The 11,581-nt window shown below is 30.9% G+C and overlaps 1 protein-coding gene across 1 annotated transcript; it reads left to right on the top strand.

Moving 5' to 3' along the window:
* Window positions 1–853: 853 nt before the first annotated feature.
* Window positions 854–5,937, top strand: LOC132715630 (vitellogenin receptor-like). The gene is made up of 6 exons (XM_060698663.1): window positions 854–929; window positions 1,912–2,094; window positions 2,591–2,695; window positions 3,249–3,365; window positions 4,412–4,585; window positions 5,933–5,937. Exons 1-6 carry the CDS (start codon window positions 854–856, stop codon window positions 5,935–5,937), a joined length of 660 nt encoding a protein of 219 aa, XP_060554646.1.
* Window positions 5,938–11,581: the final 5,644 nt, after the last annotated feature.

Genomic DNA, 11,581 nt, shown 5'->3' with positions numbered 1-11,581 from the left:
TGTCATATTTCACAACGAAAACATCTATTATATACTCCACTTTAGAAACAACATATATTCCGGTAAATAAGCAACTAAAATACTCTGAATTCCGTCTAAAATTTCAAATAATCAGCTTTTTTTTTAACAGCTCAAAATATCCGTCAACACTGTCCGCCATATTTAATTACATTTAATACGGGTTTTAGACACATTAATTTTTTTTAAAATAAACGTTTAAAAAGCCATGTCGAAAACAATGTATTTAACATTATTTAAGCTGTATATGAAATATTAATATTGATTTCAGTATCGTTTAACTCACTATAAACCCACATTTTATAATTACATTGCAGACAAGAATTTTATTATGTTAAGTAGTAAGAATGGTAGACAATCGGGAATAAAGCCTGATAGGGTAGCAAGAGTTATTTTTCTTGCTTCCCCTTCTTTCCGGAAATAACGCAAAAGAGTTAGAAAGGATTTTGTACTATATTTTTTCAAATGTCCTGCGCACAACTTTATCAGCTTTGCTCACCAAGTCAAAGACAGACATGTGGAAGCTTATTGTTTATACTTTCATAAAAAAATTATCAGAACAATAGGAAAATTTTGAGATTCGCGCAACAGCGATCTCAAAATTAGAAAAAAATGGTCATTTTTGAGCTAAAAATAGCACAAATTTCAAATTAATTTGACCGTGACCTGATTATGAGACGCATTAACCTGTTCATTTATCGGTACTGTACAAAATACGTGTACTTACAGTCACTTTTTGATGTAAACGGAGAACATATACGAATAAAATAAACATTTACAAAGTTGATCCTGTTAGTAAACGGATAAAATTTTATAACGGCTATGGGTTATAAAAATGATAACGTGTTTAAGTTACACCCCTGACTGTACTAGAAAGCGTAGTATTAACGACCTTCAAACTATTGCCCTAAGTTTGAAATTGGCGCGTTCTTTACTTATATCCTCTACAACCACAATAGCTAGATACATGTATATTGTGCATCAAACATAATCAATTTGAACTCAACCAGGTTTGTACATATTCAAGCTAAATGTTACAATTGGTCAAAACACCAGGGTATAATTGTTATAACTTTACGTTTATTATTTATTTATTTATTAAGTTATTCTCAACCCTGAACCAGTAAAGATATTTTGCATGTAACTTCGGATTGACTGCTACAATGGTTACTCAAAATATAGCATTTTTGTAAAATTAATCCCCTCCTGGCGTCACTGGTTTTTCTAAAAAAAAATGTTGTACAAATATCGGCTCTGATCCCGCTCAAGGTAGAGCTTTGATATTTAGCACGAAACAGTTTCGGAAGACCTTTACCAAGTTTGCTCATTCCATAGCGGTTTGATAACCCTGCGTAAGGAGATTCATTTGTTTTCCATTAACATTGAATATATAATGTAGTGAACCATGATAATCTTCACCTCTAAACCCAGAAATAGTAGTTCTTAGATATTTGGTATGAAATATCGTCTAATGGATCTCTATTAAGCTTGTTGAAAATTTGGCCACTGAGAAACTGATGTTTTGGAAGAAAGATTATCATATCAACCGTTGATTTTCTATGGCAATCATTGACTTCTGTAGTAGCAATATTATTTCTATCGCAAACATTACTTTTAAATAACCATTCACTACCCATTGCAGTCAGGGAATTTGGCAGTGGCTGTTGACTATTCTAAGTTAACAAACAATTTGTGACCTTTCTTGGTATCTAGCGACGTAACTGACTAACCAATAACTTCCGTAGCTACAATTGTCATTTCAAATTCAGTACCAACAATTGTTTTTTTTAACAACCAGTTTTCATACATTACATGTATTTAGAGCCGAAAAAGGTGAGTGATATTTGAGGTATCATGAATCGGTTATTGATTTTCATGATTTTTTGTTTAAAGATCACAATCTCACGATTATTGGCAAACCAATGATGCAATCAAATTTGCCTGAACGACTTATTCGCGAAGCATATTTCACCTGTGAACATAGCAAAGAGTGGATATCTACATTAGCTAAATGTGATAACGTCATAGATTGTCTCGATGCTTCAGACGAAGTCAATTGTTCTCACGACAAAATTGGTATTTTGTCTTTTAAATTTACACTTTTACATTAAATTTCCCGTTTACTTTCTGAATTTTGCAAACGAACAGTTTGTTTATGCGATGTTACTTTTACGCACAAACTTAAAATAAATGAATATGTTTAAAAACAAATAATTGGTAGACAGGTGCATTGTAGTTAATCTGTTTTGTTGTATGCTATCTTTTAAACAGAGTTAATTATTTAATTTATTCCGATATAAACTATATTTATAAATATAATTGTTTGATTTTGTTTGACTTAAGGGTTTTTTAACTTTTTGGTATTTAAGTAGTGACTTGGTGTTTATTTCTTTATTTACACAACCTCTGCTTCGTAAGGAATATTAAAATATTATGAAGTTAAACATGTCTGCTTATCAAGAAAAATGCGCTGCTATCAGAGGATGACATTTTTATGTGAACATGTATTTATTCTCATATGAATTATGTTGTACTATAACAATATTATCAATGAATACTATATATTAATCAGGATGTGATAAGAACGAATTCTCTTGTGATGACGGACATTGTATTAAATTAAGTCACGTGTGCGATTTTATATCTGACTGTGCGGACGGTACAGATGAAATATGTGGTAATTAGTAAAAATATAATTCAGAAAAATACTATTTTGAAATATTTTTTTACCTTGGCGTCCGATTGTAAATCGTTCATTTTACTTTTTTCTAAAACATTCAAGCTAGCATATGACAAATTTCTAGGGAGTTTATAACACATTTCTAGGGACACAGTAAATGGTTTTTATATTTGAAATTCGTATGTATATAATGTATATTGTTAAAGTTATTGATATTATTATTTTAAATACAAATGCTATATGACGAACATCATGATAACTAACGTTTTAAAAAATGAAGTGCGATCGATAATAATGATATTTTGGATAAGTCAAAAACTTACATTTCCTTTAGGGGTACATCGACAATGATAATTTTATTTAACAAATTGCGAAAGCAAAAACTATTCGAGAAACACGTAGTGAAATATTATTTCAAGAAAAGGTTAAAAACGAAAATTTATTTGTGTAACTAACTTACGAGTACAAATTCAGAATTCAAAACTTTACCTATTTGATTCTTTCATGTTTTACTTTTACAGTATATTGATCGTTTTAAAAACATTTGTAGAATACCAAAACTGTGATGAAAATGAATTTCTTTGTGATAATAAACAGTGCATTCAATCAAAAAAACACTGCAATGCTATACCTGACTGTTTGGATAATAGCGATGAAAAAAACTGTGGTTGGTATACGTATTATATAACTATACTAATTAACTTAAATATATATTAAACTCACCTTCGAATGAAATGTTTTTCATTGCAGATATTTATTGAAATCTTAAGAATTCCTACATAAGCTGTCTTATTAAAATAAAAGAACGTATTAACTGTGCATTGGAATCTGCATTTGTTACTACGAATAAGCTGGTTCTTTTATTATAAAAAATACCAGATTTTAAATGACACTATATTGTTCTAGTGTGTCCACTTACAGTGTGTAGGACATACACCGTTAAAGAGCTACTTTATGTGAAGTCAAAACAGGTTTGTTTTGTAATCACAAACAAATACCGCGCAGCAATAACCAATATTTTCAATTATCAATTTGAGCATAGTACTCTCATTGAAATACGATTTTTTTCTATTTAAAATGTATACCGATATCAATTACAACTGACACTGAATAATTAAGAATAACTCACCTGACTTAATTTCAATTAAACTGATAAAAAATCAAAAGGATGTGAACAGAGTAAAATGGAGAAAGATAACACCAAGGAAATATCTACTAAATTCAAATTTTTAAATTTTTACAAAACCATTATTCTACTGATAATTCCTGTAAATCATACGTATGTAAATCACTATTTATACTTGTTTGTTCATAAAAAAGGTAATGGTTGTTTAAATTTACATGATCCGTTCTTGTGGTTGAAGAGCTTAAGTGCCAGTCATTGGATTATTTTTGACACGAACAGGCACCTGAGAAGGACCACCGACGTTCCGTAAATTAGCTGGAAAGCTTACTGACATGAAGGAACCGAAAGTCCTTGTCGGGATGATTCGAACCCATAGAGGTGCGGGGAAAAACAGTTGTTGCAAATTAAAACATGAAGTAGCAGCAAACATAATGTTATACTTACTTATATTGTGTTTCATAGTCAAAATTCATTGAAATTGTTCATTTTAATACATGTATAATATATGTCACGAATACGATTATTACAAAAATGTGAATATTTTATTTGATCAAAGTTCAGAAACACATGTTATTTTACCATTAAAGAGTCTTGCAAGAATTCATTTTTGTGTTCTGGTGATACCAAATGTATTCCTCTTCGTCTGAAGTGTGATCAATACCCTGACTGTACGGACAGGAGTGATGAATTTGCTTGCCATTTAGAAATTCCAAAATCTGCTGATTTAAGCGATGAATATATTTCTCTGACAAGATGGAAAGGTGAGCAAATTTCTTATGACAAGTTATTGTATTCTCAAAGTTTTGAGTTATTATGAGACACTGTTTAAAGCAAAGATGACAAAAGCATGAGTGAACTTTACGAGCTACGAATGTCCTTTCAAATGCAATTTTGATAACTTAACCTTCCTTTCTGTCCCTTTTCTACATAACGCATTGTACAGCTTATGTATTGTAATTCATCCTTCTACGGATTGACCTTTCTTCTAATATCTTTCAAACTGAAAATTGTTTTAATTCGGTTGCGAAGCAATCAATTCTTAAATTATTTCGAATAAGACGCATGATTTACTGAAGAATACACAATTTATATTGTATTTTTTGTCCTAAATAAAAACAAAAGTAAATGTAAACATTCACGTACATAAGCTTAACACTTCGTGGCCCATTTTAATTCATTGCTTTATTCTAAAATATCTTTATTTACAATTTCTTTGAATGGACAAACAATGTTTTTTTATCTCTGTATGTAAATAAGGGACTACATTATTGTCTGATTTCCGGAACAAAAAATCATGAATCAGGTTTAAATTAGCTTGTGCCTCCATCTTAATGGGCACTGTTTTGCATCAATTTCAACAAAGCGCATCGATGTAAGTGTTCTTGCACTGCATTGTCATGAAACGTCTTTAGTGAAATTAATTCTCTACTTTAGAAACTATAACAAGTTCGTTTTGGAAAAAAAGTTTCTTTAAAAACAACTTTTATATATTGTTGATAAGACATGAAAGTCGATAAACCTGTTACAAATCTGACAAAAATAAAAAGCACACGTGTAACCTCGTTATACTTGACCAATAGATAAACCATGTTTATTTATGGATTTATAAATAATTTTTACATCATTTTTAAATGATAAAAAAAGCAAATCACTTTGCCTGTTTCCCGCATAGAGCATAAAACCACATTTTCACCACCACTACTCGTAAAAACTTAGGAAATAATACATGCAAACTTTTGACTTTTAAAAGTATGTTTCTTCTTTTTGAAATGAAAAAAGATAATAACTCAAACTGAAACCTTTCATCTAAGATTCCTGGTACAATTTTCGGTAACTTTCCTCTCGGCAATGGCTTAAGCCGTCCTATCGCAGCATCTTACGAGTATTAGTGCGGTTGTTATGGAATCGTCTTGACGTAACGTTTCCCTTTTATTTTAACGCGGGAAATCGTCAAAGAAACATTTTATTCGGCCCTTATCAAGGTATGAATTACACAGATATGTTGTTGTGTTTCACCATTCCTTTTCAGCAATTTCGCTATTGCGTTAACCTAACTAGCTCTTTGTCAGTTGTAGCGCTGTGTTCTTTCATTTTTTTTTCCATTTCAGTCTAATTAAAAGATAGTATGATTGTTGTCATAAATAAATGAGCAGTTTGATCTTTCTAACATTTCTTGTTTAGTCTTTTTCATTCCAATGTTTTTGACTATAAAGTAATTGTAGTGAAAAACGTTCTGATCAATATTATTTCTACTCACACACTAAAAATGTCAATAAATATAAACATTTCTTTGTTCGTATTAAAAACCCTCTATCTGAAGTACATAGTATGTCTTTAAACTGAATTTGGTTCACATTCATTATAAATAACCTTAATTTTATCCTGATGAAAGATTTGTTCCAGCAGGCAAAACATATCACACAAAAATCCTCATGAATAATTTAACAATAAATATTTCTTTATGAAGGCCTCTGTCATTTACTGTTAAGCTCTTTACTTTGATCATATAGTTTACAAAGCCTTTTAAAGCAACAATACAAACGCATTTTATTGATATTTTCATTTCTTATAATGTTTTCTTTTCATGAAATACTGAAATAATATCTCACATACACTAACGCTACAGATTTTATCCATATGAGTTAATAAATATTTTGACGAAACGGCACCAATCCGAAAGCAGCGTAATTATGTCATCCTAAATATATAACTCATTCGTAAACGCGCTACAAAGACGCCATGTCAAATATACAACATTTTTTCTTATTATTTCTTTTGTTTAATAATTCATATATCTTAGCAACAGTAGGGTGCACAATCTTAAAGCGTGATACAAAAATCTGCACCTGAAATATTTTCCACTTGAAAAAAATACATAAGTGATCTCCCTTGTTTAATCTTGTTAGAATCGAAATGATATTGGTCTTAGCGGTGTTTATCGGCTATTTAACACCAGTTTTGTCGTTTTGATTAAAAAAGTTAACCATTCAGGCCAACTTATTGTATTGGAAACATTACATAATGATTTGTAAGTAATGGTTTTCAAGTGCTCAAGGTGGGCCTTTGTGATACAATTTGTCGGACGTCCATCGTCTGTTAATGCATATGTGCGTCCGCTGTCAACTTATTTTACAAACGACCTCTTTTCAGTAACCAATTGGCCAAATCTATAAAAAACAAGAAATGTCAAACGACACATATGCCCCCCCCCCTCAAGCCTTCTAGTCCTTGACTCACATTATTGGTAATTTTGTTAGAGATACTTGTTTATTCCATGTGTTCAATTATGGAAAAAAGAAAAATAATGAAGACTTTGTGATAAATAGTTTATAATAATTATGAGACATTTAAATCCCCTGTGACCTAGACCTTTGACCAATCAGTATTAGAAATAGGAAGACTTTGTGCTAAATAGCTTTCAAGATAATGAGCGGAAACCATACTTACATTCAAGGCCCCTGTGACCTTAACCTTTGATCTAGTGACCCCAACATCAACAAGGATCATTTACTACTTATTTCAAATCACCATGTGAAATATGATGACTTTGTGATGAATACTTTTCAAAATAATCAGCGAAACCATGTGGTCTACTGACGAACAGACCGACAGACCGACATTAGCACAACAATATACCTCCTCTTCTTCAAAGGGGGGGGGGCGGGAGCATAAAAACTGCTGGGTTGTTTCTAGCATAAATTTCTACTTCTATTGTTCAAATGATTTTGCTCGACAATAGGTTTAAAAATAAATTTGTGAATAAATTCTTTAAAAATCTCTTCTCTGAGAGTGCAAGGCCTAAAGCTAACATATCGTATGTAGCATAATTTAATGAAATTCTACACACATTTATTACTTCTAGATCTGCAATCAAAATTTGCCCGGCCCCAGGTGTTATTGATTTCCGTTATATGTATAAAGTAAAAACTTTAAAATTACCTTATCCGAATTGACAAAGGGGCGAGAGGTTAGACTATTGACATTAAACATTGTATAGTGGACCACTACCAAATTTGTTCAAATTATAGCCCTGAGGTCAAAATTGGCTCCACCGCGAGGGTAATTGGTAATCATGATGTACATATATAGAAAAACCTTTAAAAGTCCTCTTTTCTCAAAATGTTGACATAGACTTTACATTTGTGTGTAACATCCTCGAATGAAACTCTACAAAAGATGTTGAACTTTTAGCCCTGTGGTCAAATAAAAATTGGCTCCACGCGGTCAATGATTTTCCTGGAGTACAGTTGGCCAGTCCCGCTGGTCATTGATTATTATTATGAACATATAGTGAAAGCTTTAAATGTCTTATTTTCTAAAAGTACTAGGCGTCGTTTTGTTGTGTTATTTCTCTTCTTTGAGAAAATCTACTGTTACCATGACCTATGTTTGGCCTTCAATTCGTCGGATGTCTTTCAAGAATTTTCTAGAATGTACTATAATAATTTGTGTTGAAAATGGATCTATTGTCAGTTAAATCTCCTGTAATATGACAAACATTGACAAAATATTGTCCAACACCGGTATATATATGTTTGTTGGAATACTTTCATTTTTTTCTACTATTGGATATCTTGAATACTCGTCTACTGCAATAAGTAAATAGTCCCAATTTACGAGCGGATCGCAAATGTCGGCCAAGGTATCGAAAGCTATTCACTCATACTTTAGCGCGGTTTTGTTTTGTTTTTTTAAATTCACTGACATGTTAAACACTATGAATATGTAACCGGCAATGTATTATTTTTACACATGTCTTATCTTTTGTTTTGTTCTATATCCCCTGTATATTTTTCAATTCGTTTCATCACATTTGTACATATTTTTCATCATATTTCTGTCCTACTTATTTCCATATTTTCCAATGTTATGCTATACCTGACTTTTTGGATGATAGCGATGAAGATATCTGTGGTTGGTATGCGATATTATATAACTATACTTATCAACTTAAAGATATACTATATACTATGTATGGGTATTTGCATTCGCTACTAAAAGTAAAGCTGGTTCTTTCTTTCATTAAAATCTGCCAGATTTTAAATGACACTATATTGTTCTTTTGTGTACACTTACAGTGTGTAGGATTTAAAACGTAACATATCTTCTGTGTTTGAAGTCAAAACAGGTTTGTTTTATACATGTATTAATAAAAAAGCCTCGTAGATATAACCAATATTTTCAATTATCTATTTGACTATAGTACATCTTCAGGAAATACGATATTTATTTTATAATATATACCAACATAATTACAAATCAAGACGAATTATTGAGACCTGACTTAATTTCAATTAAACTAATAAGAGAACTTTCAAACTTGCATCACTTTCAAAAATATTGAGAAAAGAAATATGGCATAAAACATTATGTTCTGGATGTGGAAAAATAATGGTTAAAGCACTTAACCATTTTGGTAGCCATATGTCACAGTGTTTTAAGCTATGGAATGTGTCCAAGACTCAAAGTCTAGGCCTACTGAAGCTCTACGGTTGAGTCCTGAGGTCCATTTCACACTTTCTCTCCTAAAAATGAACAATTCCATATCATTGCATTTAATCAGTCAGTAGTTTATAAAGAATTTAAAGACTGTTCAAAGTCGAAAGAAATTTTTTAAAGAAAAAAAGAGATACTGAAATCAGCAAAGTTGAAAACTTCATTACGTTATCTGGTTTTATCACCAATGATTCTAAAGATGACAAAGCAAATTGAATCGACATTCACAATAATGTTTCTGTTTGTTTTTTTTTTCTTTGTTTGTGTCTTCTTCTTCTTCTTCTTCTTCAGCACCCCGATTATTAATTCAGCGGTCCACTTTTTTAAAGATTTTACTCTTCTCTTTCAAATGCTGTTACTGTACCGACAAAGACATGGTTTATGGCAATGTTTGATGATACCATTATTATTTTTTTTGAAAGGAAATAAATAAAGTCAAATATGTGTTTAAGAATACTATTCGTACGCATTGTATGCCTTAGTAATTGTGATTGGATATTTTATGGATTACTCTTCTTTCTAAAATTTTTTAACTTAAAAAATTTTATTTCGTTGTGAAGCAATCGAGTCTTAAATGATTTTGAATTAAACGCATTATTTACTTCAGAATGACACAATTTATTTTCTAAATTTTAGTCCTGAATAAAAAAAACATGGACGTACAGCAGCTTAACACTACGTGGCCCATTTTAGATTTATGTTTTGTTGCAAAATATCCTTTTTCTTACATTTTGTTTAAATGGAAATACAACGTGTTCATGTCTTTCTATATAATACTAAATATAACACAAACGTTCTTCATCACCTCAAAACATTTCTATATAGAATAGAAAAAAATAGTTTTTAAGTACCATACAGTATGTTTTGAATCGTAGTAACCACCTTTTGCACTAGCCTTTGAACTATAAGTATAGTATCGGTCTTCATTTATTTCTTTTTTAATGGGAGAAACATTTTCCCGTACCCTATGGAGAAGATTTGTATATATATTTGTAGCCGAATAAGATTTCAAAAAGTAAAAAATCATGAGTTGAAGTAAGCAGGTCGTATGAACAATATATTTTATCTAAATGAACTTTAACAACTGATTTCATTTAACTGTTAACGTTTTTAAGGTCATTTAGATATGCAGAGACAGAGCATGTGTTATACATAGGAGTTGGGCGTATAACTGACAGGAACATACTACTTGGGTTGTTAATAGTGGGAATTAAGTAAAATATATCCGTCAGTTTTAACTAAGAAAAAAAAACATACCCGAGTACAAAATAATATTCAAAAAATAATTTCTTCTTTCAGATTATGGTATCAGTTTTGACTTTAAACCAATAGGAAAGGAATCGGGAAGAATGGCTGTTTCAATTGGTTATATTATAGTCAATATGGGACTTTCTTAAGAGGGGTTATTCATGTTTTTTTCGGGTAAGTTGAAGTTGGCATGAACTATAACTCTCCAATTTATCCCACGAACTGTGGTCTTGATGCTTGCATGGTGGATATGACTTTTAACGAAACGAATCAATTTAAATTTGCAGAAAAACATTGATTATTTGAATACTGTTAGGGTCTGATACTCGTCTATGCACTTGGAACTGTTCATAGTTGTACAATCGTTTTGCTTTAAATACCAAATGTCAACGTAATAGGAAAAATAGTATCAGATCATACATCACAATTAAAATCACAATCTTAGTCTTTTATCACATCATTTAAATAATACTGTATTTGATATAAAGTCCAACTGCAAACAATCAAAATACATGTACAAAGACTTGTTTATTATTTGACAAGCTTGGATTGTAATTTGTTTGTCCAATATAACATCATTCTCCTCCCTTTTTACTGCATTCAATGGTGATGTCATCAAAAGAATTTGTTCTATAACTTTTTTCTCTGCAAGTTCTACCCACCGTTTATTCGACAGATTATATATCGCAATATATCTGTATTACACAGAATAATAAGATACGCAAATATGTAAAATAAAAGAGCCACAAATAAAGTATTGTTAATCCCTGTATTTAGTTTGTATCATGAGGTTGTGTTGATATATCATAAACAAATAGATATTTTAATTGAACTCGATTAAACTCAGGTGACTTTCTGCTTTCCGCTTTTGTCCGTTGCCGTGCGTTATGCGTTAACATTTTAACATTTAAGCTTCTTCTCTGAAGCCACTGAATCAATTTAAATAATTTTTGGCATAAAATATTTATGGATGAATGGGACTCTGATGTTTGGAGCTTAAATCATAAAAATTA

The sequence above is a fragment of the Ruditapes philippinarum genome, unplaced genomic scaffold (assembly GCF_026571515.1).
Source record: "Ruditapes philippinarum isolate M1 unplaced genomic scaffold, ASM2657151v2 ctg6172_1_1_1_1, whole genome shotgun sequence".
NCBI classification, from domain to species: Eukaryota; Metazoa; Mollusca; class Bivalvia; order Venerida; family Veneridae; genus Ruditapes; species Ruditapes philippinarum.
This window is presented reverse-complemented; position numbering and strand designations above follow the sequence as displayed.